A 27,732-nucleotide genomic window follows, 5' to 3' on the forward strand; every position below is an offset into this window, starting at 1 on the left:
TAATAAAGTGGAGGGTGGACGTGGCCCTCTCCTCTTTTCGCCTGCCTCCTCCGCAGTGCACTTGCAGTACTCCGGACAGGACGGTCTCCTGCACCTCCTCCTCCGCCTCGTCTTCACTCTGTGTGCTGGTGCGTTAGTGTGTAAGTAGTGGCGCTGCTGAGGAGGTGCACCTACACTTGCAACTGACTCCGGTCCAGAGGTCCCGCGCGATGGTGCGGACTCATTGATAAAATCCGTGCCGCTGGAATTAAAATGAGCACTTCTGCTGAGCGGCTCTCCTCATACACATAGCTCTGCTTTCTCTGCACAACACCTCTTTTATGTGACTCCGGCTGACGAATCAGGATGACTTCTACCTTATCGCTGGTCATTTCATGCTCTTTGGTAAGTAGTCTGTGCAGTAAGTGACTGCAGCAGTACCCTGCTTCTTTAATGCTGTCATTCTTTAAATGGAGTTTCAGTGACCCGATGGACTTTTTCATTTCACTTTTTCATTTTTTCAGGGATTTCCTTTCACTGTGACGTCTCAATAATGATTCCCTCAGTAACATGCCATCTGAAGCTGAAATTGTTTCCCACTTTGCAAATCTGTGCTGTTGCTGCTCCTGTTGGGACTTTCGTGGTGACTTTTTCTTGACCATTGTGTGGCATTTATAATCCGTTTTGAGAAATTTCTGTCATATCTTTGTAAATATGTATTTTATTGCTGTTGTGAGGCAAGCAGTAAGTCGTTTATCTGGTTAAACGTGACACGCGGGTGCTGCATGTAGCTACATGTCAACTCATTTGATTATGACTTTGTGGACAGACCAGTTGATGTTCAGCTGTGCGCGCACCCACCAACCCACCCACCCACACACGCACGCACGCACGCAAGCACGCACACACGTTCCCCTAAATGCGCACTTGTACCTCCCTTTTGGTTTTCACGCATGGGAGAAAAAGTTCAGAAGCACTGCTGGAATTATGTTTATGGAAAATATCTTCGATATCTTCTTCACCCTGGGTCACATGCATCCACCAGAAGCTTCTGGTGGATGCTTTGACCTAGAGTTTAATACCTGTAATGAGTTTATAATAATGTTTTGTCAAAATGTTTACTCTTTAGGGTATTTTGGCCATATTTGGGGTGTTAAATGAAAACCAGAGAAAGATGCTTGAATGTTCATGCAAAAATGTGGATTTTTTTGTTTTTGCTTAAAATCATATCATTCTTAAAATTAAAGTACTGATTATAGGAAAAAGGTTGATTATAGGAGATGGTGGTAATAAAGTCAGAAGCAGAGGTCACATCCTCCCAGCACTCTGTTAAGTGCACAGCAGCTGGTCTTATTGGGCTGTGTGGCTCAGTCATCATGTGAACAGCCCTGGATGTGAGTGGACACTCTGTTATGACAGCTGGTTTAAAGAGTGGTGACGGTCGGATGCACTTTGGTAGAATTAAATTTAGAAATAAACTCTCAAATTGACCATGAAATTGAAGTGGGAGCAAACCAAGCATATCATAGCTGCGTCACTGTACATTTTTATTAATATGTGAATGCATATTCCTGCTGCCCATTTCACTGTATTTGTCATTAATCTGTGTTTTAGCTGAGTGAAATTCCTGTGAGACGTAAAAGGAAGGGGAGAGCAGTTAGAGACATGAATCCATCCCCTGTAAGAAGGAATGTCTTTTATGGTTTTGGGATCCACCCAAGTTTCATTTTTGCAGACTCAAAGTCTGATAATTTACTCTCACAGATGCAGAAATTTGTGCAAAAACGTTGAGATAACAGGCTGTAAAGTCAGGAAAAATGATTAGGAAGAGGAATGCACCTTGAGAGCAAAAAGTGGAGTGACAGATAGGGGGAAATATTGAGCAAGAGAAGTCGGAATGAGAGAAAGAGAGAGAGCGGTGCTAGCTGCTCAGTACATCTGTTTCTGAATGAAAGCAGGGACAGTAGAGAAGGGGGGGGGGGGGGGGGGCAAGGAAGGATGACAGAGAGAAAGACAGAAAAAAGACTGAATTGATGTCTCAGCAAATGTGAATTAAGTGGAAATGAGCTTTTGCTCGTTACATAATAAAAGCCACAGGACATGAAAGTGACTCAGTATAACGCTTTTCTTTGTTCTCCAACGTCTGGGTATGAATTCCTTTCATTTTGCATTGTTGTACACACACCAGCGGAACAAGCCTCAGTTCTTTTGCGAGTAAAGCTGCATGGAATTTATATCAGAGAGGACTGAGGGAAATGAAACACAGAGGAGGTGATAATGGGGGAGGATGGGGCATTACCAGACAGGATATTAGTGACAAAAAATTTGTGCATTCATGAAAGAAACACCATAAAAAGCATTTAGAGTGCAGAGACCACATGATTAAATGTGGTGCTTAAATATGCAAAGAAACAAGACTTTAGAATTAATTCATGACCTCAGCTGCTGACTCACACGAGTGAACTTTTTTTTTTTTTAATCTGGGGCCTATCTCCCATTTATTGTTAAAAGTCTCCACAATGTAAACTTTCACCTTCAAACTTAATAAAAAAATGAACCTCCATCATGTAGACCAATTTGAGTAAAGGATGGATTTACACATTCATGTTATGGTTGAGGGAGGTTAGTGAGAGGAAATGCACTTTTACAATTTATAAAGTCCTCACAAGTGTAGAAATACAAGTGCTTGTGCGCATGTGCCAGAGGAGATCGGAAGCAGAGGCTGACATTCACAACAACTTTCACCTTTAGACAGTAATTAGGACAGGCATGTGTATAATGTCGTGCACCCATGATTTTATGCTTACTGCCCTGGCTGGAGCATGTCATAAGTTTACTATTAGAGCTGATGTGCCTTTAGGGGAGCTATTAGGACAGTTTAGACGACTGCCTTGTTTAAAGTGTGTCTAATGTAGGCGGAGACAACATGATTTATGATGAATCCCAATGGCAGTTAGAGTTAAGGAACAGGTTGGACACCTGGCAGTAATTTTCATCAATTTGCTTTGCCTTGCACGCCACAGCGGTCCTGCGCAGCGCGTTTGTCTATGTGTGAAAGTTTGCTCTCCGATTTACTGTGCCGGTGTCCCGGTGTGCCAGGTGGCAGCGGTGCTGGCCTCCAAGACGGAGCGGGCTGTGCTTCTCTCCTGCGAATCTCGCCAGTTCACCAGGAATGGAGAATGCTGCATTGAGTGTCCACCTGGAGAGGGAGTGTTGAAGAAATGCGGCGTTACTCAGACCGTCTGCACTCAGTGTTTGGACAGTGAGTATTGTATTACTGTTATTATTGTGCATGCAATTAAAAATGAATAGAGTAATCAAATCAAAGTTACAAAGCAAGTTTCTCTGATGTTGGTTAATATATCATTATTTGGTGAAATGTTTGTTTTTTGCTTTAGGTTAAATCCTAGAATAGATGTGTGGAGAGTGAGGCTGCATATCCACTAATTAACAGTTTGTTAACATTTACAGCTTTCAACTTGATTAAATACTGTGCAAACGCTCTACCAATGGCTTGCTATTATTTATGGCTGCAAAACACACAAGAGCCAAGGGGATTTTTTTCTCATTTACATGAGCCAAAAGCATTTTTTTTCCTAACTGTAAAAATAGATTTTTTTTCATTTCCACTAGGAAAACACATTTTTTTTTACTGATCAATAGGCAACAATGCATAAACCAAGCAAATTTCAAAATATTGTATTAAAAGATAACACTTTTGAAACCATTTTGTGATATTTACGGAATTTTGTGTTGCCTTTCCTATTTGTGGCCCTGAAACTTTCCGCCTAAACAAAGCTCAACAACAATGAGTCTTACCGCAACCAAAATACAACCACAAACCACACAAAGAGTTTTCATATAAGTGCAGAGTGGTTCTAATAAAGCAGGTCGAACATGTTTTTTTTTTTTTATCACGGGCATTAAGCAACCAACTCTTAAATCTTTGCATTATAGAACTTTAGGATGCAAAAAACCTGACTCTACTTCTTGTAAGGCCAATGTAAGAGGATTAAAATAAATCCAGAAACAAATCAAACACAGTATATACACATATAAACTCACGCACAGCTGCAAAACTGAATGTGATTACCAACATAGACACATGTGATCAACAAAAACTTTTAACAATTGCATCATCTTTATTTACACATGCCATTCATATTTGGGGGTCTCAAGATCCAAACTAAAAACAAAGATTTTCAAAGCCAGAAATACTGTTATTGACCAATTTGTATAAACTGTATGATCTGTCTCTATCAAGTTACCCCCAAATAATGCAGGAGTTCATCAGTTTGATGCTTGTAAGTGGGTCCAAATGTGTTCATTTAAAGCTCAGCTGAGGCTGTAAACCATTAGGGACTTGCTCTATGCTTTCCCAGAGTTGGGAATGGTTCCAACTTCGCAACAACACAAAGAAGAAAATAAGATTTTTGCATTTTGTCGTAGCAGTTCTCTTGTTCTGTAGCTCTGTCAGCATGCAAAGTAAAGGTCTCGAGTGTCACTGCGTAGTTCAACAAAAGCTGCAGAACTGTTTAACACTGACTTGTGGCGTGAATCCATTATGGCAACATGTGCTGAAAAATCCTTTCATAAACAAGAAGTGCTGAGCAAAAGTCTTTTAACATCAAAATCTTCCCATGTGCTAAACAGAACCCTCCAAAATATCAACTGGATGCCATTACGAGGGAGATGATTAAATTGTGGAGGAATGATTACGGACTGGCAGGAATACTTTTTATCCACAGAGAATTCAAGTCTTGGACTTGTGAATTTGTTTGCATAACAAATTGCAAATCTCTGAGCCACATTATGTTATTTAAGCATCTCAAGTCGGTCTAATTTCAATCCTTTGAAGTTTTTTGCCTTGGGTATCTCAAGAGCTGCAGTTGTTGGTGCAAGAACAGGGAGCCAGTTTTCTACATGTAGAGCAAAACAGTGCCACAGGCTGAAAAACCCCGGGTAAGATACAATGAGTCAATTTCATATAAACCTACTGTGTCAAAGCAAAGGAAGAGGCATGAATTTGACAAAAATGGGCTGATGTGCAAAAGTAAAAGTGAAAATTTTTATGATTTTCCATCAGCGCTGTTGAAAATCCAGATTAAGAATTAATATTATAAATATTAGTTAACATTGAAAAACGCATCTGATAACTTGGAATGACTAAGTGGTGTCTGGAGTCTGAGGATAAGCGCGCTGCTATTTCATGGGCGTCTGGACTTTATCACTGCTTTGACGTCGTCTTGCACACCATATTCCTTTTCATATTGCTACAGCAAACAGTGGCAGATGATGTGTAGATGCTAAACCACAGCTCTACTTTCCTATAATGTGGGCTGGCTCTCTTGACTGTATTTCTGAATAGACGTTGTTTCATTCTCTCCCTCATCCCCAACTCCTCTACACCAATTCTTGTCGTGTCTCCCTTCATCTCCTGTTCTCACTTTTCTCAGCCAGCATGCCGCCCCCCTCCCCCCTCCCCCTTCCTGTTGCTATGACTCATCGTCTGTATTAGCGGATAAAATGGTATTAGAGAGCCAGGCACCAAAGGGCACGATCTGCTCATTTATCATGCATACTGTTACATCAGTGCATCTTTACCAATTTGATCCAGCTAATTAAACCATATTGAAAAGCCTATTGTGCCTCTAACAGCGAACAATTATCTTGCTTTGCAATACAGGAACAGTATTCACCACTGATAAACACTCAACAATTAACCTCAAATACCCAGGAGGTTAAATTCAATTTCCGGTGCAAATGCATTTTTATACTTTTCTGCATTGTTTTTGTTTCAGCAATTTAAATATTAATGCACCTGAAACCCCCTAGGAGCACAGTCGCTAAAATAAGGCTGAGTGGCGTTTATATACAAGCAAAGGTTAGAGGCTAAAACAGCGACCTTACTCGAAAAATGAATGCTATAAATACATTTTCTAAAGTGCAGATATGAATAATTGAGAAGTAAAATCCAACACATCCATTTCCTGTTTCACGGTAAATAAGGGCAAATCTGTATTCACCTCGACCCCCTTTAATATCCCACTTCCTGTATCCCACTTCTACTCCTCCACCTACCAATGGTCTCCCCGGTCCCAGCTCGGGACGAGTGCCAGCATCAGCAGCAATAAAATATTTATCAGTCTCCTTCACTTTCACTGCTGTCATGGGAGATAAGACAACCAGACTTGCCTCACTTAGTAAGCCATTCAAAGGTGCTTGAATGCAATATGTGGGGCAAAACCCCAGGAGTCAATGTGGAAGAGCCCTGCTGGCCAACTGGACTGGGACTCACTGGAAATTAAAGGAAAATTCAAATCATGGAATGTCTGGGGACGGCTGAAGCAGAGCATCAAGTTTCTTTTAACTTTGGATAAAGAAAGGGAAAATGGAGATTTTCTCCTGGCAGGTCTTCTCTGGCTGTAGCAGATGTATCAGATGAAGATAGTTCCCTACATAACACCCTAAAAAAAGTGACATTAGTACGGGATGCAAGAGCGGACATTGATTGCTAAATTATATTTTGCCTAATTTGGTCTTCCTTTTAATAGCTCTGGTTAATAATATTCCCTCTATGTTTGAAACACCTGTTTTAAATCTCGGGGAAGCGGAAGTGGTCCAAAGAAGCAGGGTGATAATTACAGACAGAAACGATTTGTGTTCAAAAAGCCAAATAAAGCCGTCACGCAACTTTCCAAATGTTGATAATTTATCCTCAGTCAGCAGAGGGTCAGCGTTTTGGGTAGCGTCTAAGCAGAAACACGGTACTTTCTGTGAAGGGTAGGAAATGTCCAGCATTGCTCATGGTCACACCTAAAGTGCTGATTGTGAACATCATCAAATAGCCTCAATGCCATCGAGAACTACATTATTGATGACACTAATGGGGCTGAAACACATCAGCGTTAGATGAGGGGGGTGGTCCTCCTGGGCTGAAGTGGCACAATTTAAGTGCATCGCGCCCCCATTCACGACCACATTTCCCTTTACCCGCAACCACCTTTATAGCCAAACACGGTGACACTAAACGCTGATGTGTGCTCATCAGATCTCAGCTGGGGACAATTAGAAAGAAGGCCATATTTGATTAAAGAATGCACTCTCACCTGATGGCCTTTAACTTTCTTCCTTTCTTCTTTCCACATGAAAGCGCTGACGCATGCACCGCAGACACACGCCCACACACATCTCTTCTGACAGTTCCTGCTGAACACTCGCTGCATATGGTCACATTTAGGCATGTTTACGCACAAGAACTGCAAAGGGGACTCATGCATGCGAGTTAAAATTAGCGAGGAAGCCTGTTCGCAGCGGGATAATTGAAATGAATGAGGAGGGGAGGTTTACTGGTTGAGCCTGACTGAAATCAAAACAAAGGTTTCAACCTCACAAATTCAAATGATTATTTACTTTGGAGGTCTGGTGTTTGTCTGTGTCTGGATCATTCAGTTAGTGTCACCCTCCTGTATCACTTCTGCCTGCAAACAGTAATAAGAGCAAAGGGTGATGACAGACTCACCCTTAAAGAAAAAGCACAGGATTTGATGCTGTCTAAAAGGAAACTGAACGCACATACATCCCTGCTTGCCTCATTTCCCGTGACCCTTTCTCCTCCTACTTGTACACCAGCCCTTCCTCAACACTAGAATATGTTCTTTTTGGGGGGGTTTGGGACCACCCTCACAGACTGCTTATAGTTGTGCTGCGTCAAACAATCTAGAGAATCATTCGAGCGAATCAAGCGACTGCTCGCGCAGAGCTTGTTGATCATTCTACCTGTGTCTATATCATTACTTCCATCTGCTCCGCTCAGTCTGCTTGTATAATGTGACAGGTCTCATAGTCGGCCTCTTAGCAGCGCTGCTGTTTACAAGGTGTTTAGAGCTTCAATTGGTGCCAGTGTTTACTTGCCGGAGCCGCTTACAACGTAAAAGCAAGCGCTGGGACATTGCTGCAGGGTTTTTCACACTGACAATATGTTGTTTCTCAACACGACACCCGCTAAGCAATTCCTGTGAAAAACACATATTCCGAAGCATATGGATATGCAGATAAGAGCTCTGCAAGTCCCAGACATCCACACAGGCATGTGGCTTTATTTATAGTTCTGCCATTCCCAATGATTTATTTCCCTTCAAGACAAACAGCACGGAGATGGCGAGGAGATTTTGAAGAGTGTAAACTTGCTACGTGCTCCATTTTTGTGAAATTCATAGTAAAACGAGCAATGTCTGGTGTTAATTAAGCAGTTTATAAAGCTGCATTCTTGTCGCAAAATCTCATGTTGTGAAACCTTTATTCCAAACAGCTTTGTACCCATTGAATGTTGTGTACAACACAACAGTCTTTGTGGTGTTTTTGCAGCTCTCTCAAGGTGACCGCTCTTATATTATACACACACACACACACACACACACACACACACACACACACACACACACACACACACACACACACACAAAAAGGTATTTGAAAAACAGTGACACTGCCTCTGTAATGAATGTGAGCTTTAGTGTCGCCCCCCACCCCTGTCGGCCTTTCTACTATACTCTCAACTCATTCAACTGCTAAAGCACACTCATAGGGCACACAAACACTCTCGCTTTCACATTGTATGCATAATTCAGCAGGCATCCAATTATATCTGAAAATGCAATATTAATAGATTACTTTGTGCCCCGAGGAACTCTCAGTGTAAGAATAAGCTAATTTGAGGTCATCATTTCCTCAGTCATGAACTCTCCCAAATCCTCCCGACTCCAAATAGCACAGAAGAACAAATCTGAAGAGCTTGGAGTAATTCAAAGGCAGCCAGTAATAAGTCACCACAGCTTTTACCTCATTTCTCTGATAACACTACTGTGGTCTGATATGTTTTTTTCTCCCTTTGCACACAACTCACAACAAAAACTTATACAGTGAAATGTGCCTTAAACTCAAGGTTTTTTGCACACACACACATACCCTGTGAAGGTTTAGCAAACATATGACACAAACCAGAAATAACATGTGTTTTATATAGATGATGCTACTACTCAGTCCGCCAGTTTACACACTCTTACTTCAGGCAGATCAAGCTATCCTACTGAACAGTATCTGCTTCTTATGTTGTTTGGTACCATGCAGTTAGACGTTTATGCCTATTATCAGCATTTGTGATGATGGTTATTATTTAGTCTTACTTCAGTTACAAAAAGCTTAAATAAAGGTTACATTGGATCATTAATGTAACTCCTGGAAGTGTTTGCCAATTTACATTAAAAAAATCCAACCTTGGTAATAAAGTGTTATTTTCTCTGGGTTGTCTTTATCTGTCTGAAGCAACTTGGTAAGAACTCAATGCGCCTTTTGCGATACATTACTGGGTAGTTCAAATAGAACAGTTTTTGACTGTAGCGCAATTCAAATTCCATATCTGTATTTCTCCCTCACCTCATGGTGTTATCCTTGAAATCAAGGAAGATCAGCAAGGAAAAGAAACAGGAGGTCAAGTTTTAAACATACGACTGCAGCCTTACATTATGTTATGATATATTCAATTATGATATGGCAATTAAAAATTCTATTTGTGCTTTTAGATCAGTTTATATCATGACCAGGTAACAAAAGTATCTTAATTTACTTAAGTCAGTGATGATGACTTTTAAAGACAGGCTTTCAGTGGAAGGATGTGGATGCACCTGCATTTCACTCCCCGTGTATGACTGAGATTAAAGCAGTTTACTCAGCGCAGCACAAACACTCTGGGATCAATATCATAATGAGCACAGCAGGCTTTTGACTCGCTCCCCAACAAGAGCACCTTTCTTGTCCCGAAGCACAAATCACTAAAGAGCCCAGTGGATCAATGTGTCCTTCCTTTTAATGAATGTGCAGTAAACATGATTAATGTCATTATACTCACTGTTTTTCTCCCTGTTTATCTCCTCACATTTCCTTCTCTCTTCATCTTCTAATCTCTTTTATTTTTTTACTCATCTCCATTCCTTTCAAACCTTTCCTCTAATGTGTAGGCGAGACCTTCTCTGAGAACTACAGTCATACAGAGGAGTGCAAGACATGCACTCAGTGCACCGGGTTGATGCGGATGGAGACGCCATGCACCGACTCCAATGATGCCAAATGCATTTGTAACTATAACTATTTCTTCAACACTGTAACTGGCCGTTGTGAGCAGTGTACGGTATGCCCTTTGGGACAGGGCGTGTACTCCCACTGTGATCACGATCACGATACGGTGTGTGAGGAATGTGTCGACGAAACCTTCTCTGACGAGGAAAACTCCCTCGAACCCTGCCTGCCCTGCACCATCTGTGATGAAAACGAAACACAACAAGCTAATTGCACGCCAACCAGTGACACTGTCTGCTACAGTAAGTCTGCACTGCACGCTCTGCACACTCACGTTGGTTTCATATAGTTGAATTTTTTTTAAAGGATATTTTTTCACCTTTGAACGAAACCAAGGTAAAAACGAACCAAGATGGTTTCTATGCCAAACATATCAGGGGTAAAAGTCCGTTTAAAAAGTTAGAAGCTCCACACTAAAACTGCACAGTAGCTACAAGTAATTTTAAAACAGCATCATATATGTCTCAGTCACATTTTGCACAAATCAGCAGGGGTAACTTCCACATGTGTGGGAACAAACGTGGTCAGAGGTCATCCCTGGTCTGATTTTTAAACAGCAGGATGCTCAAAGTTTTAGCATTAAAAGGTCAAAGTTTGCTGCAGTGTCAACAAAGGGACAATGAATAATCGTCTCGACCACAAAACAGAAGCTCAGAATGTCAGAGCTAAGTCAAGCTCCTTGTACCAAAGGAAGCTATAAATTCGCTTGGGTTAGACAAGGCGTGAAATTGACCTCATCAGGGGGCCGCAAAGTTCAAATCTATGGGGTAAAATGTCTTCGCTGGTATTGCTCTCGATTTCCTGTATGAAAAAATGTTCTTCTGCATTATCTTATGGGAAAGCATGCTTGAACCAGTGAGGCAATTTTGAATAAATGCTTCAAAGAATGATCATAATAGATGGAACACTGGCTAAAGGCCTACTAATCTCTTGTGCACATTATCAATGTATTGAAAAATGTTTATGTATAAATTTTGGTATTCAGCAAGGAGCTGTAATAATCCCCTTTTAAACGTTGAGAGGGTTGAGATTTCATGGCCTCAAACACTGGTGGTGGCAGGTGGATATACCAAGTTAATGAGCCTCAGAAATTTGTCAAGCCCATGTTGTAGTAGAGAGGATGACTTGAAGCTTCTTATAATAGATTCTAATGGCAAAAAAGACAATGGAGAAATGAACTGGAGGGAAAAAAAGCAGGAATAATGACTCTAAACATACATAACAACTTTTATATGAGCGCCACATTTAGCATTTTATTATTAATTGATCAGTAAGATAATTTTTTACACCATTCAAATTATGGTCTATTTTTTATATTGTTTGCCACCATGATAAAATGATAAAGAAATCAGACAGATTAATTGCTATTTTCAAAACTAATTAATTAGCTAAAAACTACAATTTTAAAAAAATTAAAATTTAGACTTTAGTTTTAGTTGCCTGAATAATGCATTGGCTCATCTCAAAAATATATATGGTCCAGGCATATAATCTACTTCCACTTGGAATTTCAGAGTAATGCCTACCATTAGCCTGGCCTGTCCAAAAATATCTGCTGTCCCGTAGGCCACAATGCAGCCTTTTGCTGCCCATTTAGCGCCCACCCAAGCAGATCAACTGTGACCCGCCTTGTCCTGAGTGATGGTACTGCAGCAGCAGTAACGGTGGGGACTGGAGATGGCATGATATGTGACTGTTTGAAAAATAATAGCACCAGTGGGCCTGCGGGTAATGGCTGCAGTCACATGCGGTCATGATGATGCTTGCTGACCTTACATGGTGGTCTTTGATACTGTGCATACAGTAAGCTTGGTATGACAAAGGAGAAAGTGCCTTACTGGCAATTTTTACAGGAGGAATTTTTATATTTTATTCTTATCCCGCTGCCTTATTTTTATACAGTAAATAAGATGTGATTAAAGCATTTTAAAGTTCCCAGATCTTCATATCCAGCTGTCACCAAGTGTCAATTACATGATACAATGACAGAGTCAGAAAGAGAAAGAGAGGGCTGCCGCATATGTGCTGTGCTGGTATTCTATGCAGAGGGGTCGATATCAGTCCAGGGATTTCTTCTACTTGTGCTCAGGTTTCGCTGAGTGACCTCTATGAGCACCCACACTTGACTACAGTATGCACACACACACACACACACACACACACACACACACACACACACACACACACACACACACACACACACACACACACGCAAGCTTAGTCGTCTCCAACTTCAGACACACAAATGTTTTATATGAGCATCCCGAATCAATACAACTGATAGCAGGCTAACATGACGCGCGCACACTCTTCCCCTGCCAAGTGTGATTTTATTCCTACGTTTTTCATTAAAGACGCTGCACATGCGTGAACCTTTTTGATCTGAAGCTGTAAACATTTTTATCGAAGACCTTTGATCCTGTTGGCCTTGAGATAGCTTTTCCAAAAGGTGTTGTCCGGCCTCCAGTTGAGCAGGTTTGCATTAAACGTGAAATGCTGAGCATCTGTTTGACAGCTTTTCCAAGAGAAGCGGAGTGAAAGATTAAAAACACAGATAAAGCAGACTTCTTTGCTCTTTTTTACCCCACGCTCATCACCTTCTCTCCTCCCCCTCTTTCTATCTCTTCCCACAGTGGCCCTCAAGTGGCTCGGTAAGCGGAGTGGTGGAAGTTGGCCAGTGTGCATTCAGTGCCTCCACTGCTGCAGTATAATTACTCCTGCTAATCAGAGCACTTTACAGCAGCTCCTCTGTTCATCTGTACCCCCTCCTCCGTCTCTCCTAACACTCTGCCTCTCTGTCTATCCTCCCCTCTACTCTTCCTATTAACCCCCCCTCACAGAAGACAGAGCGCTCACTTGAATAGTTCGTAGTACGTGTGCGTATGATAGATGTGTGCACGGCAGGCAATTGAGATAGAAGCTGAGCTGAGACAGAGGGAGAGTGTTTGGTGGCTGATAAAGAGGTCATTGTGCGTGTTCTGCGCCTGATAGTTGCTCATCTCCACCCTGAACTGGCAGCAGTCAAGACATCAACCACTGCTCAAGACCCTGGGGTTAACTTCACCATAAAGACCTCAATGGCTCATAAAAATTCAATCTTTTTTTTTTCTCCCCTTTTGGTCCACACCCCACTAATAAACACATCTCCCTGAACACACAGGCCCACGCTCATAAAATCCAGGGTTAGTTTTATTTAGCGTCACGATTGTTTTAAACCCTCTGCTCCGAAAATTAAATTGTTAAAGTTCCACTGCTGCCTTTAAGCTCCTGCTCTGTTCCAGTTAGTGTATGCAGCCTCTGCAGGCTTATATTTGTCCTTTGGTCTACAGCCAGAGTTTTTTTTTCTTCAACCTATAGAAATGAGAGCATGAAGGAGTCACAATAAAGATGTAGCACACTGTACTTTATGTGTTGAGTCAGAGTTATGCAAAGGATGCTCCCAGGAGAGCTGTCGTCTTGGCTCGGAAAGAGATAAACGATTTACAGCAAATCCTAGGTGAGACTCGTACTGTAAGCATACATCTGCATATAGGGAGCACTGATTGCACCAAAGCGTACTTACAGAAGAGTGACATGATTTAAAAGCCAGTGTGAAGACAAACGTGTAGGGATTGCAACTTATTTGACAAACTGTATATAAGCCTAGACCATCTGCACACTTTCACACCTTCCATTCAAAATGTGCTCTATTTGTGAGCTCAGGTTGCATTGCTAATACCATTAGCCATCCCTGCATTAGCCGGATGATGTATGGCAGAGCTTAGGAAACCTGACTACATCCCAGGAAAGGTCAAGAAATGCATGTAATACAAACACCCATGTTCCACTCCCTCCTTTTAGACAGATCCCAATCAATAGTGCCGCTTTAAATAGGTCTCCGCATTATTTCTGTTTCTAAGTATGGCTCTGTTGTGCTCTGTTTTTCTGTCCCACGAAATATTTTTTCTGCTTTTTCAGCAACCCAATACCCTTACGACAGAACTGCCCCGCCACAGTCATGCAGAAAGACAGACCAACGTGGACTCTTAATGACAAACAGAAAAAAAGTCCAGACAAATTGCCCATCAAGATGCAAATGAACTATTAAAAGAATCATCTGTATGTAATACATGCAACAAATCACCATGAAGAAACCTGAGTATTTGCTATATCAGAAGAAATAGGACAGCTATTGGCTGTCATGGTCCACTGAATATCTTTTTCGTGTTGTTAACATCAGCGGTCACAGCAATCATGTGGTGTGGTTTTCCTTCCATTACTAGTCTTGTCTGGAAGATTGTTCCCTTACTCAATATCCAACATTCATATAATACAGAATATAAATGACATGACACTGATACATTCGAACCATGCATTTAAAGTACGAGCTAGAGGGGAGGTGGGCTGCAAAGTAGCTTGTAGATGTGTTAGCAGGAAAGTTGACCCTAGTTTTTTGGTGGAGCCTTCAAATGAGTGATTTGCCAAAGACGTGTGAAACAGAGTACCAGCTGACTGACGGTCACCTGTTGGAGTTTTTTTTTCTTTTTAGGTTAAATATAACTATGCCATTAGAATAAATTCTATTTAGGGGGCGCTAGCGAGCCAGCAATGGAGTAGGACGTGTTTCTGAAGGCTCCCGCTAACCGAGTTTCAGAATAAATTCTATTTAAATTTTAATTGAATTCTTTATATATAATTATTATTTAAAAAGGATGTTATATCTTATTTTAAATACACCATGTTTAAAGGTTATATTGTACTTATTGATAAAAGCTTAGAACACAGAAATATAATACGTGGAAACCAGATAGCAGCCCTAAAAAAATCATAACATCTGTAAAGAGGGGACACCGAAAGTATTTCGGATTGAGTGTCCCGGTGTTTGGCCATGAAGGAAACCCCAGGAGTCTCCACAGGGTTAATCCTGCAAGTGCAAGACAAAGCTAATGAGGCGCAGCCTGAGGTTCTGGTGGGAATTACTGGCTCAGATCTGAACCAGGCTGCACAACTCCGTCCCCACTCTGCTGTTGTGCTCAGAGGGGTCTTAGATTTGCCTGGACAGACCTCTTACTTGGCCTGCTCGACCACACTTTGACAGAAGGCATAATCTGTAACCTTCTCTGCAGAGCTTTTCTGTCATCTAACAGAATTGCTGCTTTGTAACTTGCAGAACTTTTCAAAACAAATGCATAATATGACAGGAGTGTTGGAGAGATATGATGGATGCATTGTTTTTTCAGAAGAAGCAATGCCATGGAGCTGCTGCAAAATGGAAAATTACATTGAAATAATTAATGGAGCTCACAACGAAAGAGGAAATAGGACAATTTATGAAAATTACTTCTTTACAGACATAGCTATGATAGAAACCAGACCCGTCCAGTAGCACAGTGCTCTTCTCGCTTCTCTGGCCTCAGCAAAGGCTAAACTCAATATGATGACCTCGCTAAAACCCCAGACTTTGTTCAGCTAGAAACCATATGGCCTCAATGTTGTGCAGTGCGCAAAGATCACACAGATGGAGATGTGGCGAGGGGAGACCTGGCATGTAAGGCCCAAACTTGGTGTGGGGAAAGCTGAGTGTGTAGTGGGTGGTGGATATTTACCCCCTTAGTTAAAGAGCATTCCTTCTTTCTGCACAGAGCAACTCAGAAAGAACCCATCTGTCTATCAGAAACAGCTGCTACATGAGTGCAGCACGCCAGACATCTGCTTGGGGACTTGGTGACTTGTTTGATTATGGTATATGCACGGGAATATACAATGAAATTAATACATTAAGGTGTTGATTTATACACAGGAAGTGAATAAAGTTTATATGTATATTATACTATATACTTCTATGACTTCTTGGTTCTCAGAGAACTATCTCTATTTTTGTAATGTTTGGATTTTTCCTTGTTTAGACAGTAATGGATGAATAAAAAGATTTTCCCAGAAGTTTTCATACAGTACTCCCCTTAACATTACAAGCAGGGCAAAATTTTCCAGTGCTTTGGTTTATGATAAACTATATATAGCAACAACAAGTGGTGTTGCTGTGAAACTAAAATGGTGAACGCTGTACAGAAAGCTGGTAAAAGTCTCCATGCTGGCACTGGCACAGCCTCCTCAAAATAGTGAGCTCAGAGTGCATCATGTTAACTTCTGAAAATCCTGTCAGCAATGATGCAGTGGAACCAACTTAAAACAAAAGGGCAGTTCTAGTGAAAAGTTTACCTACATTCATCACGGACATGAATGCCATGGTAATTTGGAGCTTCCATGCAGTACACAGTCAGAGACAGAAATAAATATTTTTTTCGCCTGCAATGTGGACAGAATTTAATTGTGCTCTATTTCTATAGCTGTATATAAGCAGTTTAAATAACATGTTTCCTGTCTCATAAATGCTCCTGTCTCTCTGTTTTCTTCCTTATAGATCCTAGTTTACCTACCGATGTCATTCCTACCTCCGATTTGGATATATCTTCATCCTCCCTCCCTGATCCCTTCCTTCCTGATGCCTCCTACAGCCCACTGCCAGGAGGAGAAACGACTACGTCCAGCGCTGGTTCTCCTCGCTTCCTCGGTCACGGCCTCAATGAAAACCTCATACCTATCTACTGCTCTATCCTGGCTGCCATGGTGGTGGGTCTTGCCGCTTATCTCATCTTTAGGAGGTCAGTTTGTGAAGAGAAATAATTAAAAGCAACTCTATGGTCAAGGATATTGGCTCATTTGGGTTTTACAACTTATTCAAAAATATTGCCTGGTGTAGAATGAGTGAACAACGATGGTGGTCTGGATGTTGCTTGGAGCGACATCTGCCCCAGGCAACATCTGGTTGAAAAGTAGTAGTAAGGTGGCTGGTCGAATATTAATTCCAGTTGTGGTTGAAGAGGCTTTAAGCCATTTGTGCTAAAACACACCATAACAAAAAAACCCCAAACTCAGTTCTTAATACTTCAGAGAGCTGTCTCTCTTTTGCTCTCTCTCTCTCACACACACACACACGCGCGCACACACACACACACGCACACACACACACGTTAGTTAGGACGTGCAACCACACATGCAAGCACTCAGACAGACAGATACAAACCCAGGCTATAACACATTTGAAGCAAGTAAACAAGCTCATTAAGGGCATTGATTGTTTGAAAAGTGCCGACCAGAGGAAATTTGAGTGCCAGATTTATCAGCACAGTCACGCACACATCTGGTTAATAACCTCATGTACTTGTTGACATGCATAGACAGACTGTAAATTACATGAATTTCTTTAACACCCAGTATTTTATAAGAAGAGGTGTTTACTGTACTGTACCACTAAATACCTCATGAATATTTAAATTACTGATTCACATTACTTTATCTTCTACAAGAAGAACACTTTGTTGTATTTCTTTTTTATAGTAGTTTGTATATTTATTTTATTTAGTGTTTCTTTTTCTTGTAGTTGTATTCATAACACTAATTATAATTCTGCTTTCTAAGATTCTAGTACAAAATATAACTATGCAGTTTACAGTGATAATGATGACCCATAGCATTTTCTGAAGAAATACAAGTGAAAGTTACTCCATTCTAGCAGCTGGCTGTTGAATTTGAAAGTGGAAGCGACAGCTGTGAATGGATATCTATAAGGTGTTAGAAGCTGTAGCTAGTTAGCTAACTAATGCATTGCAACGAACTGATTTAAAATGCTGTCTCCATCTGGACTTTATAATGTCGATCACACTAAATGTTTGTGGCAAAATCTTTGTGTAATTCACAAATAAGAAACAGAAATAGATGGAAATGGAAATATTCTTTTTGTATAGGACTGTGGAGCTAGTTAGTCCATTAATTCTGAGGATGATGTAAAATATGAAATATAGTTTACTAATTTGTCATTTTAAGGTTTTTGATTTAGAATGATCTTAAATACTAAATGTGTTTAGCTAATATATCCAGTAAAGTGGGCAGAGCAGCTGGGATCTTCGGGTGATATTTTTAGGGTTCTAGCATTGTCGTAGTTCTTTCAGCATAATAAGTAATGTTGTTGCAACTTTCATCATTGCAACTGAATCATCACTTATAATTTTGTACATTCAATAGTTTTGTTTTTGTGTTTCTGGTTTTAGAAATGCTTAAAAAAAGCCAAAGAAAAGTAATACTTTAATGAAAGAAGATTTGTTTTAGTTTAAAACCATGACTGTATCTTTATCGCACTGGATCTTATCTGATGTGCTACTTTTCCACAGGTGGAATAGCTGCAAACAGAACAAACAGGCAGCTAATAACCGTGGAGCTACAAACAACCAGATGGTGACGCCGGAAGGAGAGAAGTTGCACAGTGACAGCGGGATCTCAGTGGACAGTCAGAGTCTGCAGGAGCAGCAGCAGCAGCAGCAACAGCAGCAGGCCCAGGCTGAAGTCCAGCCTCAGCCTTCGCACTCTCATACACAGGAACAGATAGGTAGGCTCAAACCCTAATCCCAGCTTTTCAGTCTTTCCGTTTGATAAATGGGTATTTAAATGTCCAAAATGCTTTATCTTTCATCTTTCTGTCCTCTCTTGCTTATTGCAAATCAATTTCCCAGTTCCATGAAAGCATAAAGTGGAAATTGCGTGACCGTGTTCTAATAAAATGATAAGCCTGATGGGAGCTCAGGTGCTTCGCTCCATGAAAACCTGGCCTCTCATCACAGAAACTTAGACTCATCCCAGACTAAATACATTTTTCCTTCACGTGGTATTGCTTTCGGTGCCAAGGAAAGTCTACCTCGATTAAATCAAGATATTCTACTGAGATTTTATCAATGTGTGTAGTGGTGTTTTTTGAGCATTGTGCAAGCTTTTCTCTCAGAGGGAAGACACATTTCTGCGGGATTGAGATCAAAAGCAGTATATCACCTAACAGCGGGACTAAAATCTACATTTAGCTGCCAAAGGCAGGTAGGTGAGGCCAAGTCTTACAGGTATTCACGATGCATTAGACTCAAGGAATGCACAGACTACGGCTCTGTAGGAAACCTGCCGTCAAAACAAGGTGAAAAATTTCAGTGTTGACAGAATTTTGACACAGATTCCATCTCAGTCAGTACATTGGAGGAATGTATAGACTGGGTATGTAACTGTATATGTATGATCTGTATTTGACTTTACCACTACTCCTCCATATATTTGTCTCTGGGGACTTGGGAAGTGTTTCTGGTGTAGGTCTTTAGGACAGATTGTGCAATGCAGACATGAAAGCCAGACAACATCTAAAAGGTTTGTTTGGAAGATGAACTCAATAAATGATGTCTGGCTTAGAACCAACATTATGCACTTTACTAATCTATTATAAAGCAATTTACCATGTCCTTAATTTACTTCTTGTAATGCAGTGCATTAAGATGGAGAAACGCAGAGATGAACTTTTTTGTGTGTGTGTTTTTGTTTGTCTGAGATATCTGCCATTACTGTTAATATAGATATATTAAGATAACTCCGAGTATACATTTTTTTTCTAGTGCTTTGCCATTTTTGTCTGCAAGCCAGAATTTCTGTGCTTCCTACTAAAGGCATAAATATTGTTAAAATTTTTTGTTTGTTTTAAATAAAGAGCTGTGACATTTTCAAAATTAGCTGGGAACTTTAGATTGTAGGGAATGTTACTGGATCAGGAAAAATCTGTGCATTTTGGGGACTAACTTGCAGATTTATATATGTTAAAGCAGCATTAATGTGTATGTTGAAATGTGTTTTGGATTGTTGGGAACAGCAGTACTTTTTAGCAAATTCATTATCAAGCTTTGGATGTAAAGACAATGTTTTACAGGATCAATATGTTAGAGGGATTTGATCACAATAGCTACCCCCCCCAAAAATGCCAGTATCATCCCTTAACCAGTACAAGAAATATAAATGCAAACATTGAATTATTACTATATTTGAGCCCAGTTATCTCAAATTATACCAGTCTTTTATGACCATCTAATTCTCCTTTTAAATCAATATAAGATCAGGTGATTTCATTCGCTGCATAGCACTGAATATATAAACGCGAAGAATGAGGCTCGGTGAGAATTGTCACTGAATGTCTGGAAAAAAAGAGCCTTGGAGGATAAAAGTAAGTGCTCCAGGAATGTGAAGTGGCCTCTGCACAACACTGAGCCATCCATCGTCCTTCAATTCTCAAATAGCACTTACAAAATGAAACCAGCTTTTTTATTTGATTTATACATATAAGACTGAGTTTTTTCCTCTACTGAAGAGGTCTTAAGTTCACTCGTGATCTTGTTTTCAGTTGTTCTCACTTGTCCTGTTCTTTCTCAGGGTTTTATTTTTCCCTTCCAAAGCATATTGTGTAAAGATTAAGAAATTGTTATAATAAGGATAATAGTATGCGAAGACAAACAACTGACAAATACTTGCTTCTACAATCCGAACCACTGTGTCTGGTCTAGGATACCCATTACATTCTAATGAGGCCTGGAAAAAGCTCATTTTGTTCTTGTGTTTTGTTTGAGTACCTCTTTTCATTCTTCCACTCAACAAATGTGAAGCCCGCTGTATGTCAAAGAAAAGAAAGGAATTTCTTTTGGAGGCAAAGTTTGGCATTGGTTCATTGAGAGGATGACTGCCTGCTTAACACTGTCACCTCTTTAACGGACTGGCTCATTAGCAGGTGTTACGAGATGGGATCCAGGCCTGGGCTCCAAATCTGATGTAGTATCAGTGTTTAGCACGTGCTAATTGGCATTACCACCGTCTGTCGGTGCGGAAGCCATTAAAAAGGCAGCAAATGTGCTTGTGCAGGGGGTTGTGTGTTCTTACACAACCAACTGGGACTGTAAAAAAAGCAAAGGAGTGAGAATATGCGCCATAAATCCATGATAATCGCAGGGGGTTTCCTGTTTCCACTGAACCATAGTTAACTGGTAGCTAAAGTAATGGGAACAGCTTCAGTCAAAACAAGTCAAAGAGGCTTTTAAAACCAGAAACCGAGCACTGAAAATGTCCCCTCGCTTTGACTGACACACTCAATGAGGGTATTCCCTGCATGATTCACTGGTGAGGGGTGAGACCTCCAAGATGAAGGGTCCTCAGCCTCATTTCTGTCTGCTCATCTGAATTGAAAAGAACCATCTCATCTGTGCAGCACCCCTCCCTGAACTCTCCCTCGCTTACTGCCTGCTTCCCCCTATGAATTGTGCAGATTGTATGTGTTTAAAATTTAAACGAGACCTCATTGCCCAACAAACTGAGTCAAAGCAGGTGTCAGTCAAAAAATATTTAAAGGATTGTCAGAGTCATTGGAAAAAACAAAAGACCTGATGATGAAAGGTTAGAAATTTTAATGTCAAAACTGACCTAAAATAACACTGTAGCAAATGTACAGTCCCAGATTTATGCTGCTTAATCTTCCTATGAAAGCCACTGACAGAAGGTTTGCTGAAAACGCAGAGGGACGACAGTCTTTATTGCATCACTACAGTCCACCTCCATCATGGGGTTTACATGTGGGATTGCGTTTGAGAGCCCACGGTACCTGCAGAATCTCAGCAGTACATTCTTTACTCTGTAACATTATACAGCTGAAAGTTACAGTAATAATGCAGCTGAGTCATGTTACAAATCACTAATGCAATTTCTGCAGTACAAGAGGGATGACTCATAACTGGTTGTCATCCTCCCACATTAGCAAGTTTGCAAAAACTTCTCTGGGTGGAAGTATTCTCACTGCTGTTGTTATCTGAATAATGAGCATAGAAGTAGGCAGCAGACACCCCGCGTGAAATAAGTATGTATTTGGTGCACAGTAGAGCTGCAATGAGTCGACTAACTGATTAAATTATTCTAAACTACTTTAATAATTGGTTAAGTGGTTTGATTACCCTGAAGATGTTGGTTTAACAAATCAACACACTTGATGGTATCAACAAGGATTTAGGCTGTTTTTTCCCCCAAAGCCAGAGTCTTATTATTTCATCTGTTTTTGTCAAATCCACAATCAAGGAGCAATTAGGTCTCGGAAATAAGTTCACAACTAAATTAAATATTCACCCTCTAATGTCCTGACTAATATTCAGCTTCCCTTTTTATCCCAGGATGTAGAAGCAAATTTCTGAAGTGCTGGGAACCTGGTGACTAGTTTTTTGAATTAGCCTCTGGGGACAACCACCAGCTGGGGCTTCCAGTGTAGAGAACAGGCATCTGGTGCAAGACTTGCTGCTCTGTAAACCAGTGATTCTTTACAAAGTCAGATACATAAAAAAAAAAAAACTATAAAAATCTAAATTATGATCAGAGCCTAGCTTAAGGTTCAAGGTTGTATTTTGGCAAACGAGTTCACTCTATTGCTCCCACCATGTGCTGTTGTTGGCATTGTGCAAATGCACAATTGGGGTACAAATATCTTGCCCCATGACACAAGTGCATAAGCAGATAATTGATATAAAAAAAAAGACTATGGAGATTCATCAGCTTGGTACATGCTATCACAAATGCCTGATGACAAATAAAAATACAAAAAAGAGGGACCAGGCAAATTTAGCAAATAGGTTTATAATTTAGGAAGAAAAGACTGTGTTCATGCAGGGTTTAGTTAATCAAGTAAACACAAAAATATGTAGTATCCTTTTAAGTGCCCTAAAAATGAAAATGGATTTAAATGGAATAAAATGAGTTCTGAAATGAATATAAGTAGTGCTATTTGATAGTAAACTATCAAAAGAAAAACAGATATATATGTGAACATAGTAAAACACTGACTCTTAAACTTTTCCTTTGAGTTCTTGTGACAATCATGAAACCACAAATCACAATCACAATTGGCAAATTTCAAAGCTTAACAGTGGCTTTGGATCCAATCAGGATTCCCTGAATGTTCTGATTGGGAAAAAAAAGAGTCTGTAACAAGGCTTCGCTCTGATGGGGAGTTCATGTTTCAGAGTAGACCTGATTGAACTGGTTCAGTGAAAGACAGTTTGTATTGATTCTCGGAATGAGGTCGGACTTTATAAAACAGCCATGTGGCTATTATTATCAGTGCTGCCTCTGAAATGAGGTGCATTGCCAGTTCAGAAACAGTTGGACTGAAGCAGAAGTGCAGGTGCAAGCCACTGTGTGTCTGTGTGCATGAACTTGTGCGTGATACAGATGGCTGGGCACTGGCCAGTGTCAGAGTCTTTCTGCTCTGTGTCACTGAGGATGCCTGTAGAGTGTCTGTTTAAGCAGAAGGAAGAGACGAGTGCTTTGGACTGCCGCTGGACATAATCAGAGTAGATGGAGAAAGGAAGCAGAAAAACTGGGTGTAGCGATCTTAGTGCTCTTAGTGCAGTATGATGTTTGGAAAAGGATTTTGTAGGAGGAGAGTGACACTATAGGTAGTCCCTTCTTCAAACTGTGTTGTACTGTAGTTCACTTTCACAAGTCTTCATTCCCAAGGTGTTTCCATGGTTTCCCTCAATCAGCTTTGTTTCCCATCCTCATGGAGCTAATGATCCAGTTTAACAAGCTTGAATGAGTGGATGACACCATAGGGCCCTCTACAGGGTAGTGTGTGATTATCCAGAGTTTTAGAGGTTTTACATGACTTATAGTAAGTAGTTTATTTTTTGGTGAATGGATAGTTATAACATTCGGGTGATTAGAAACATTTCCTCGTGATTAAGAAACTTTTTGAAGAAAATAGAACAAGGATCTTTCCAGTGCGAGACACAAGAAACAGTGTTGGTATGAGTGAAATTTCAAGATAATAAAAGAAGAGCTCTACAACTAAAAAAAACCCCACCAGTGTCTTCTTTTCACAGCCTGACATATATCTTATCTTTTTCTGCAGTGGTTAGGGTGGATGGGGGTCCCCAGCCTGACTCGCCTCCCCCTGAAGTCTGAGGAGACGGAGGCCCAAGACAAGGAGAAGACAGTGGGGACTTAAACAGTGGACCAAAAGGAAGACAGGCGGCCACAGAATGTAAAAACTTACTCTGATTTATATCTGAAGCTGCCACAGAGCGACATTTCGACTGATAAGGACCTCCCAGCACCTTTGGGCCACACGCTGACTCTTCCTCCATGCACATACAGTGTGCCTGGACACAATCTCTTTGGCAATATCAACCAAAATCTGAACCCGTGTTACACAGATAGGTAGATATTTGCCAGTGCATCTTGTATTACCTGACTATTCCAGTATGACATGACATAATTCTCACTAGCTGCCAGTTTAGAACCTCCTATCCATCTCAAAGCTTTTCATTTACCTTTAAATTTTATGATCACTTGCAATGAAACATCTATGCCTGATAGGTAAATAGGTAGAAAGACACTTCATTATATTCCCTCTTTTTTCATGAGCATCGAAGAGACAAAGGGAGCTTGTCCGTCTCACATCTTGCTCTGTGGCGTCCCACTCTTGGATAATCCTCTGCCTCTCTCCACGAGATTCACTCTATTAGACCCCCACTGTCATCAGCGATACGAAAAGCAACAGGGGAGCCGTGAGTCACTCCCAACTTCTTCTGAAATTTCTTTCTCTTGTATCATTTAACCACAGATGCGTTTCATGTCATGTTGTCTTATAAAAAGTCTGCGTCATTGTTTGAGATTGGCTACGCCGACTGATGCGAGTGACTCATATTTGGAAAAAGAGGTTAACTGTTTTGTTTTGTTTTTGCCTCAGTGAGATGCTTCTTCCTGACTTTCTCTCACAAACTAACCTCCGTTACGGCACCTAAAAAGGATTGTGTTTCGGTAATTTCACGCTTTTAATTCAACATACGCAAATGTATATCTTCTGTTTATGGTGCGGTACTTTAATTTTGTGGCTTGAGCTACATGGCTGATTCAGCAGTGGTCCTCCACACTCCTCCGTGGAGCCTGGATGTGCAACATGAGAGGGAACGTCTCTGCATTGTGGAGCTCTGCTGACTCATTGCAATGAGTTAACATGCCTGATGGGAAGGGGAAGCCGTCTAATGAGCAACAAACTACGTCATCAGTGCTCATTAAACTGATGTTTAAATGAATCTGGGACACAAAATCAGCAACAAGGAATCCCATCTATAACAATTTACGCTTACTGAGTGGAAAATTGGGACAACCCTCAGAGGCACACTTTCATTTCATAATCTGCACAAGCAACTACATCTTCACATTCTCACTCTTGCAGTCTTTCATGCAGCTTTGTCTGAGTCTGATAAACAGTGTGGAGGTGCTAATGCTTTGCCGCTGGCACTCACATCAACACGGGACCCATTAGAGAGACATCCTGACAGGCAGGTAGTAATTACCTCAGGGTTTCAGCTTCATTTACCCTCTGCTCCACTCTCATTGGGATTAATGCTGTGGACAACAGAGGGGTGACTACGCCCTCGCTGAAGCCTCAACGCCACATTACAAATCCTTTATCCCACTCTGAGGCTGCTGACATTTACTACATTGGCTGGTGATATAAAAGCACTTAGTCCAGGCTCACATCTAAAGCTGGGTGACACATTTTATCATGGAGGACCACTTTTATGCTGCCCCCTTCCTGTTGCCTAACGTAGCTGTAAAAGCAATTGACATAGATACCTTGCAAAAGATTGTAGCTGAGCTCACCTGCATTGCTTTAGCATTCATTCCTTCAGGGGCACGTATCATCTCAGGGTCCCTCTTGATGTGGTGTGGATAAAATGATAAAGAGATCTTCAGAAAATTAGTGTGAATCATCTGTAAGTTGTGTAATAGACCTGCTAAGTAGACAAGTAAAGTAGCTAGAAAGACACGGGTTGATATAGATTCAGGATCTAGAAACAGAATCATTTAGAAGAATAGTTTGATTGCTTTTTTCACGAATATTTTGATGAGAAGATTGTTGCTAATGTCAGATCTGAACATTCAATATGATGCTCTCTGAGGCCGGTTAGCTTAGCTTAGAATTAATACTACAAAACGGGGGAAATGGTTAGCTCTGGTCAAAGGTACAAAATTCACCTACCTGTACCAAGTTCCCTAATAAACACATCACTTCACCTAGCTTCATACGAAACCTCACATGTAAGAGATGACACATGGCTTTTAAACGGGGATTATTTGTTATACCATTACCTATGGACAAGTGGATGTGTTTACTTGTTAGCAGAACTTGTCGAATTTAATGACCACCAGATAGGAAATGTCACACAGTGAGAAGAAGACAGAGAAAGTGAGTCATTATATCCCACATGCATCAATCACCTGGTCACCAACAGCTCAAGACAATTAAACTTTCTCTTCACTTGTGATCCATGAATCACTGCAGCATAATGAATGGAAGCAAATAAAACTCTGCTGTCCTTTGCTCACACCTCCTCAGCTGATGCGGTGCGGACATGTGACCACACACACATACAGACAGTGTATGATTCACTCCTCTATTGTAAGAGCCGGTATGAGTCATCCCGATCCTAGCTCTGGCAGTGACATTAAAGCAGACTCTGCTACAGTATGAGCGACCAGAGTGTTGACTTAACAGGAAAGTAAAAAAAAAGCCCTTACTCCACGACTGCATCCCCCTGAGGCCCAATCAGCCCTCCACCATTGAACTCATATACCCTGAACTGACTTATTCTGTGTTACTCTAACAGCTTGTAAAGTGAGACACACTGTAGGAATCTACAACCTGAATATAAACAGAAATATATGCAAGACCAATTCAAGGATAAGGTTTGAGTAGCCCTAAGTTTTTGTTGTAAATTGATTTTTCTTTTTTGTCTTTACATTTTCCTGTTTGTTTGTATGAATGAACAATATTACACTTTTGGAATCCGTATTTTTTCTAACTGATGTTATTTTGTAGCACTTATTAGACATAATATGAATGCACTCAAAGAGTGTACCACAGTTCAAGTGCCTGTGTACAGTGTCCAGTATCTTTGAGTTCAGATGTATGGCTAGTTTTCTTTTGCAGTTTTCCACTTATTTTGTGTTTTTTGTGTATTTTTAAAAATATTTTCAGAGCTAATGAAGGTTTCTAGTAAATCGAAGTCAGCACTATAGATGAACCTTGGAGACGCAAGCAAACTGTATAAACCTGGCACCAGTGTAAAGAGACTTACAGTACAAATAGGTTGCCAGTGAACACATACTATATGTTAACATGCTATAAATACTGGCAACTAACAGGGTCATGTAGCATTGCATAAACATGCCACCCAGGACTTCTACTCTTAAGCTCACACATACTATTTGTCAATAGAAATCAGCTCTACGGTACTGATTTTTTGCATGTACAGTAAGTTTTATCACATACCTCCATCACAGAGGCAACAAGATATGTAATCTACAGTAAAATGAAGTCTATGGGGAGGTTCACTGTGATACTCTGTGATATTATTACTTGATACAGATAGATCAGGACTTGGTCCCAGTAAAGCTGAATGTCATCTGCAGTAACCTACTAATGTAAAATGCATTATGTAAATGTGAATTTCTTAGCGTTGATACAATACAGAAAAATACCCTAGAAAATGTATAAAAACAAAAATATGTGCAAGTGTAATGGACATCCATATTAAAATAAACAGATGTCATTGCATTATTTGTCTACTCTGTCTTTGTAGCTACACTGAGATTGATTATATTCACACGAATTGATAAATATGGTGTTAATATTATTGGTTAAAGGAAGAGCTTGAGATCTTGGCAAACCTGCTTGCTAAAAAG

At 40.5% G+C, this 27,732-nt stretch overlaps 1 protein-coding gene across 2 annotated transcripts; it reads left to right on the forward strand.

The window, feature by feature from the left end:
* On the forward strand, positions 1-27,607 carry ngfra (nerve growth factor receptor a (TNFR superfamily, member 16)). 2 transcript variants are annotated; one of them, XM_086289939.1, is made up of 6 exons: positions 1-384; positions 3,079-3,241; positions 9,996-10,355; positions 16,514-16,754; positions 18,321-18,535; positions 23,888-27,607. In XM_086289939.1, exons 1-6 carry the CDS (start codon positions 346-348, stop codon positions 23,938-23,940), a joined length of 1,071 nt encoding a protein of 356 aa, XP_086146065.1. In that variant the 5' UTR covers positions 1-345; the 3' UTR covers positions 23,941-27,607. The 2 variants fall into 2 exon arrangements, with proteins under 2 accessions (XP_086146065.1, XP_086146064.1); XM_086289938.1 differs by lacking the exon at positions 1-384 and having other exon boundaries at positions 2,905-3,241.
* Positions 27,608-27,732: the final 125 nt, after the last annotated feature.

The sequence above is a fragment of the Aulonocara sp. 'chitande type north' Nkhata Bay genome, linkage group LG4 (assembly GCF_057382095.1).
Source record: "Aulonocara sp. 'chitande type north' Nkhata Bay isolate Kocher_YH1m ecotype deep benthic linkage group LG4, A_spYH_male_GT1.1, whole genome shotgun sequence".
Lineage (NCBI taxonomy): Eukaryota > Metazoa > Chordata > Actinopteri > Cichliformes > Cichlidae > Aulonocara > Aulonocara sp. 'chitande type north' Nkhata Bay.

Bases quoted from the DNA above. Each gene is read 5' to 3' on its own strand.
- ngfra (XM_086289938.1), top strand. From the start codon at position 2,926: ATGGCAGTTAGAGTTAAGGAACAGGTTGGACACCTGGCAGTAATTTTC. The intron at 10,356-16,513 runs GTAAGTCTGCAC...TCTTCCTTATAG, and splicing joins CAGTGACACTGTCTGCTACA to ATCCTAGTTTACCTACCGAT. The intron at 18,536-23,887 runs GTAGGCTCAAAC...CTTTTTCTGCAG, and splicing joins TCATACACAGGAACAGATAG to TGGTTAGGGTGGATGGGGGT.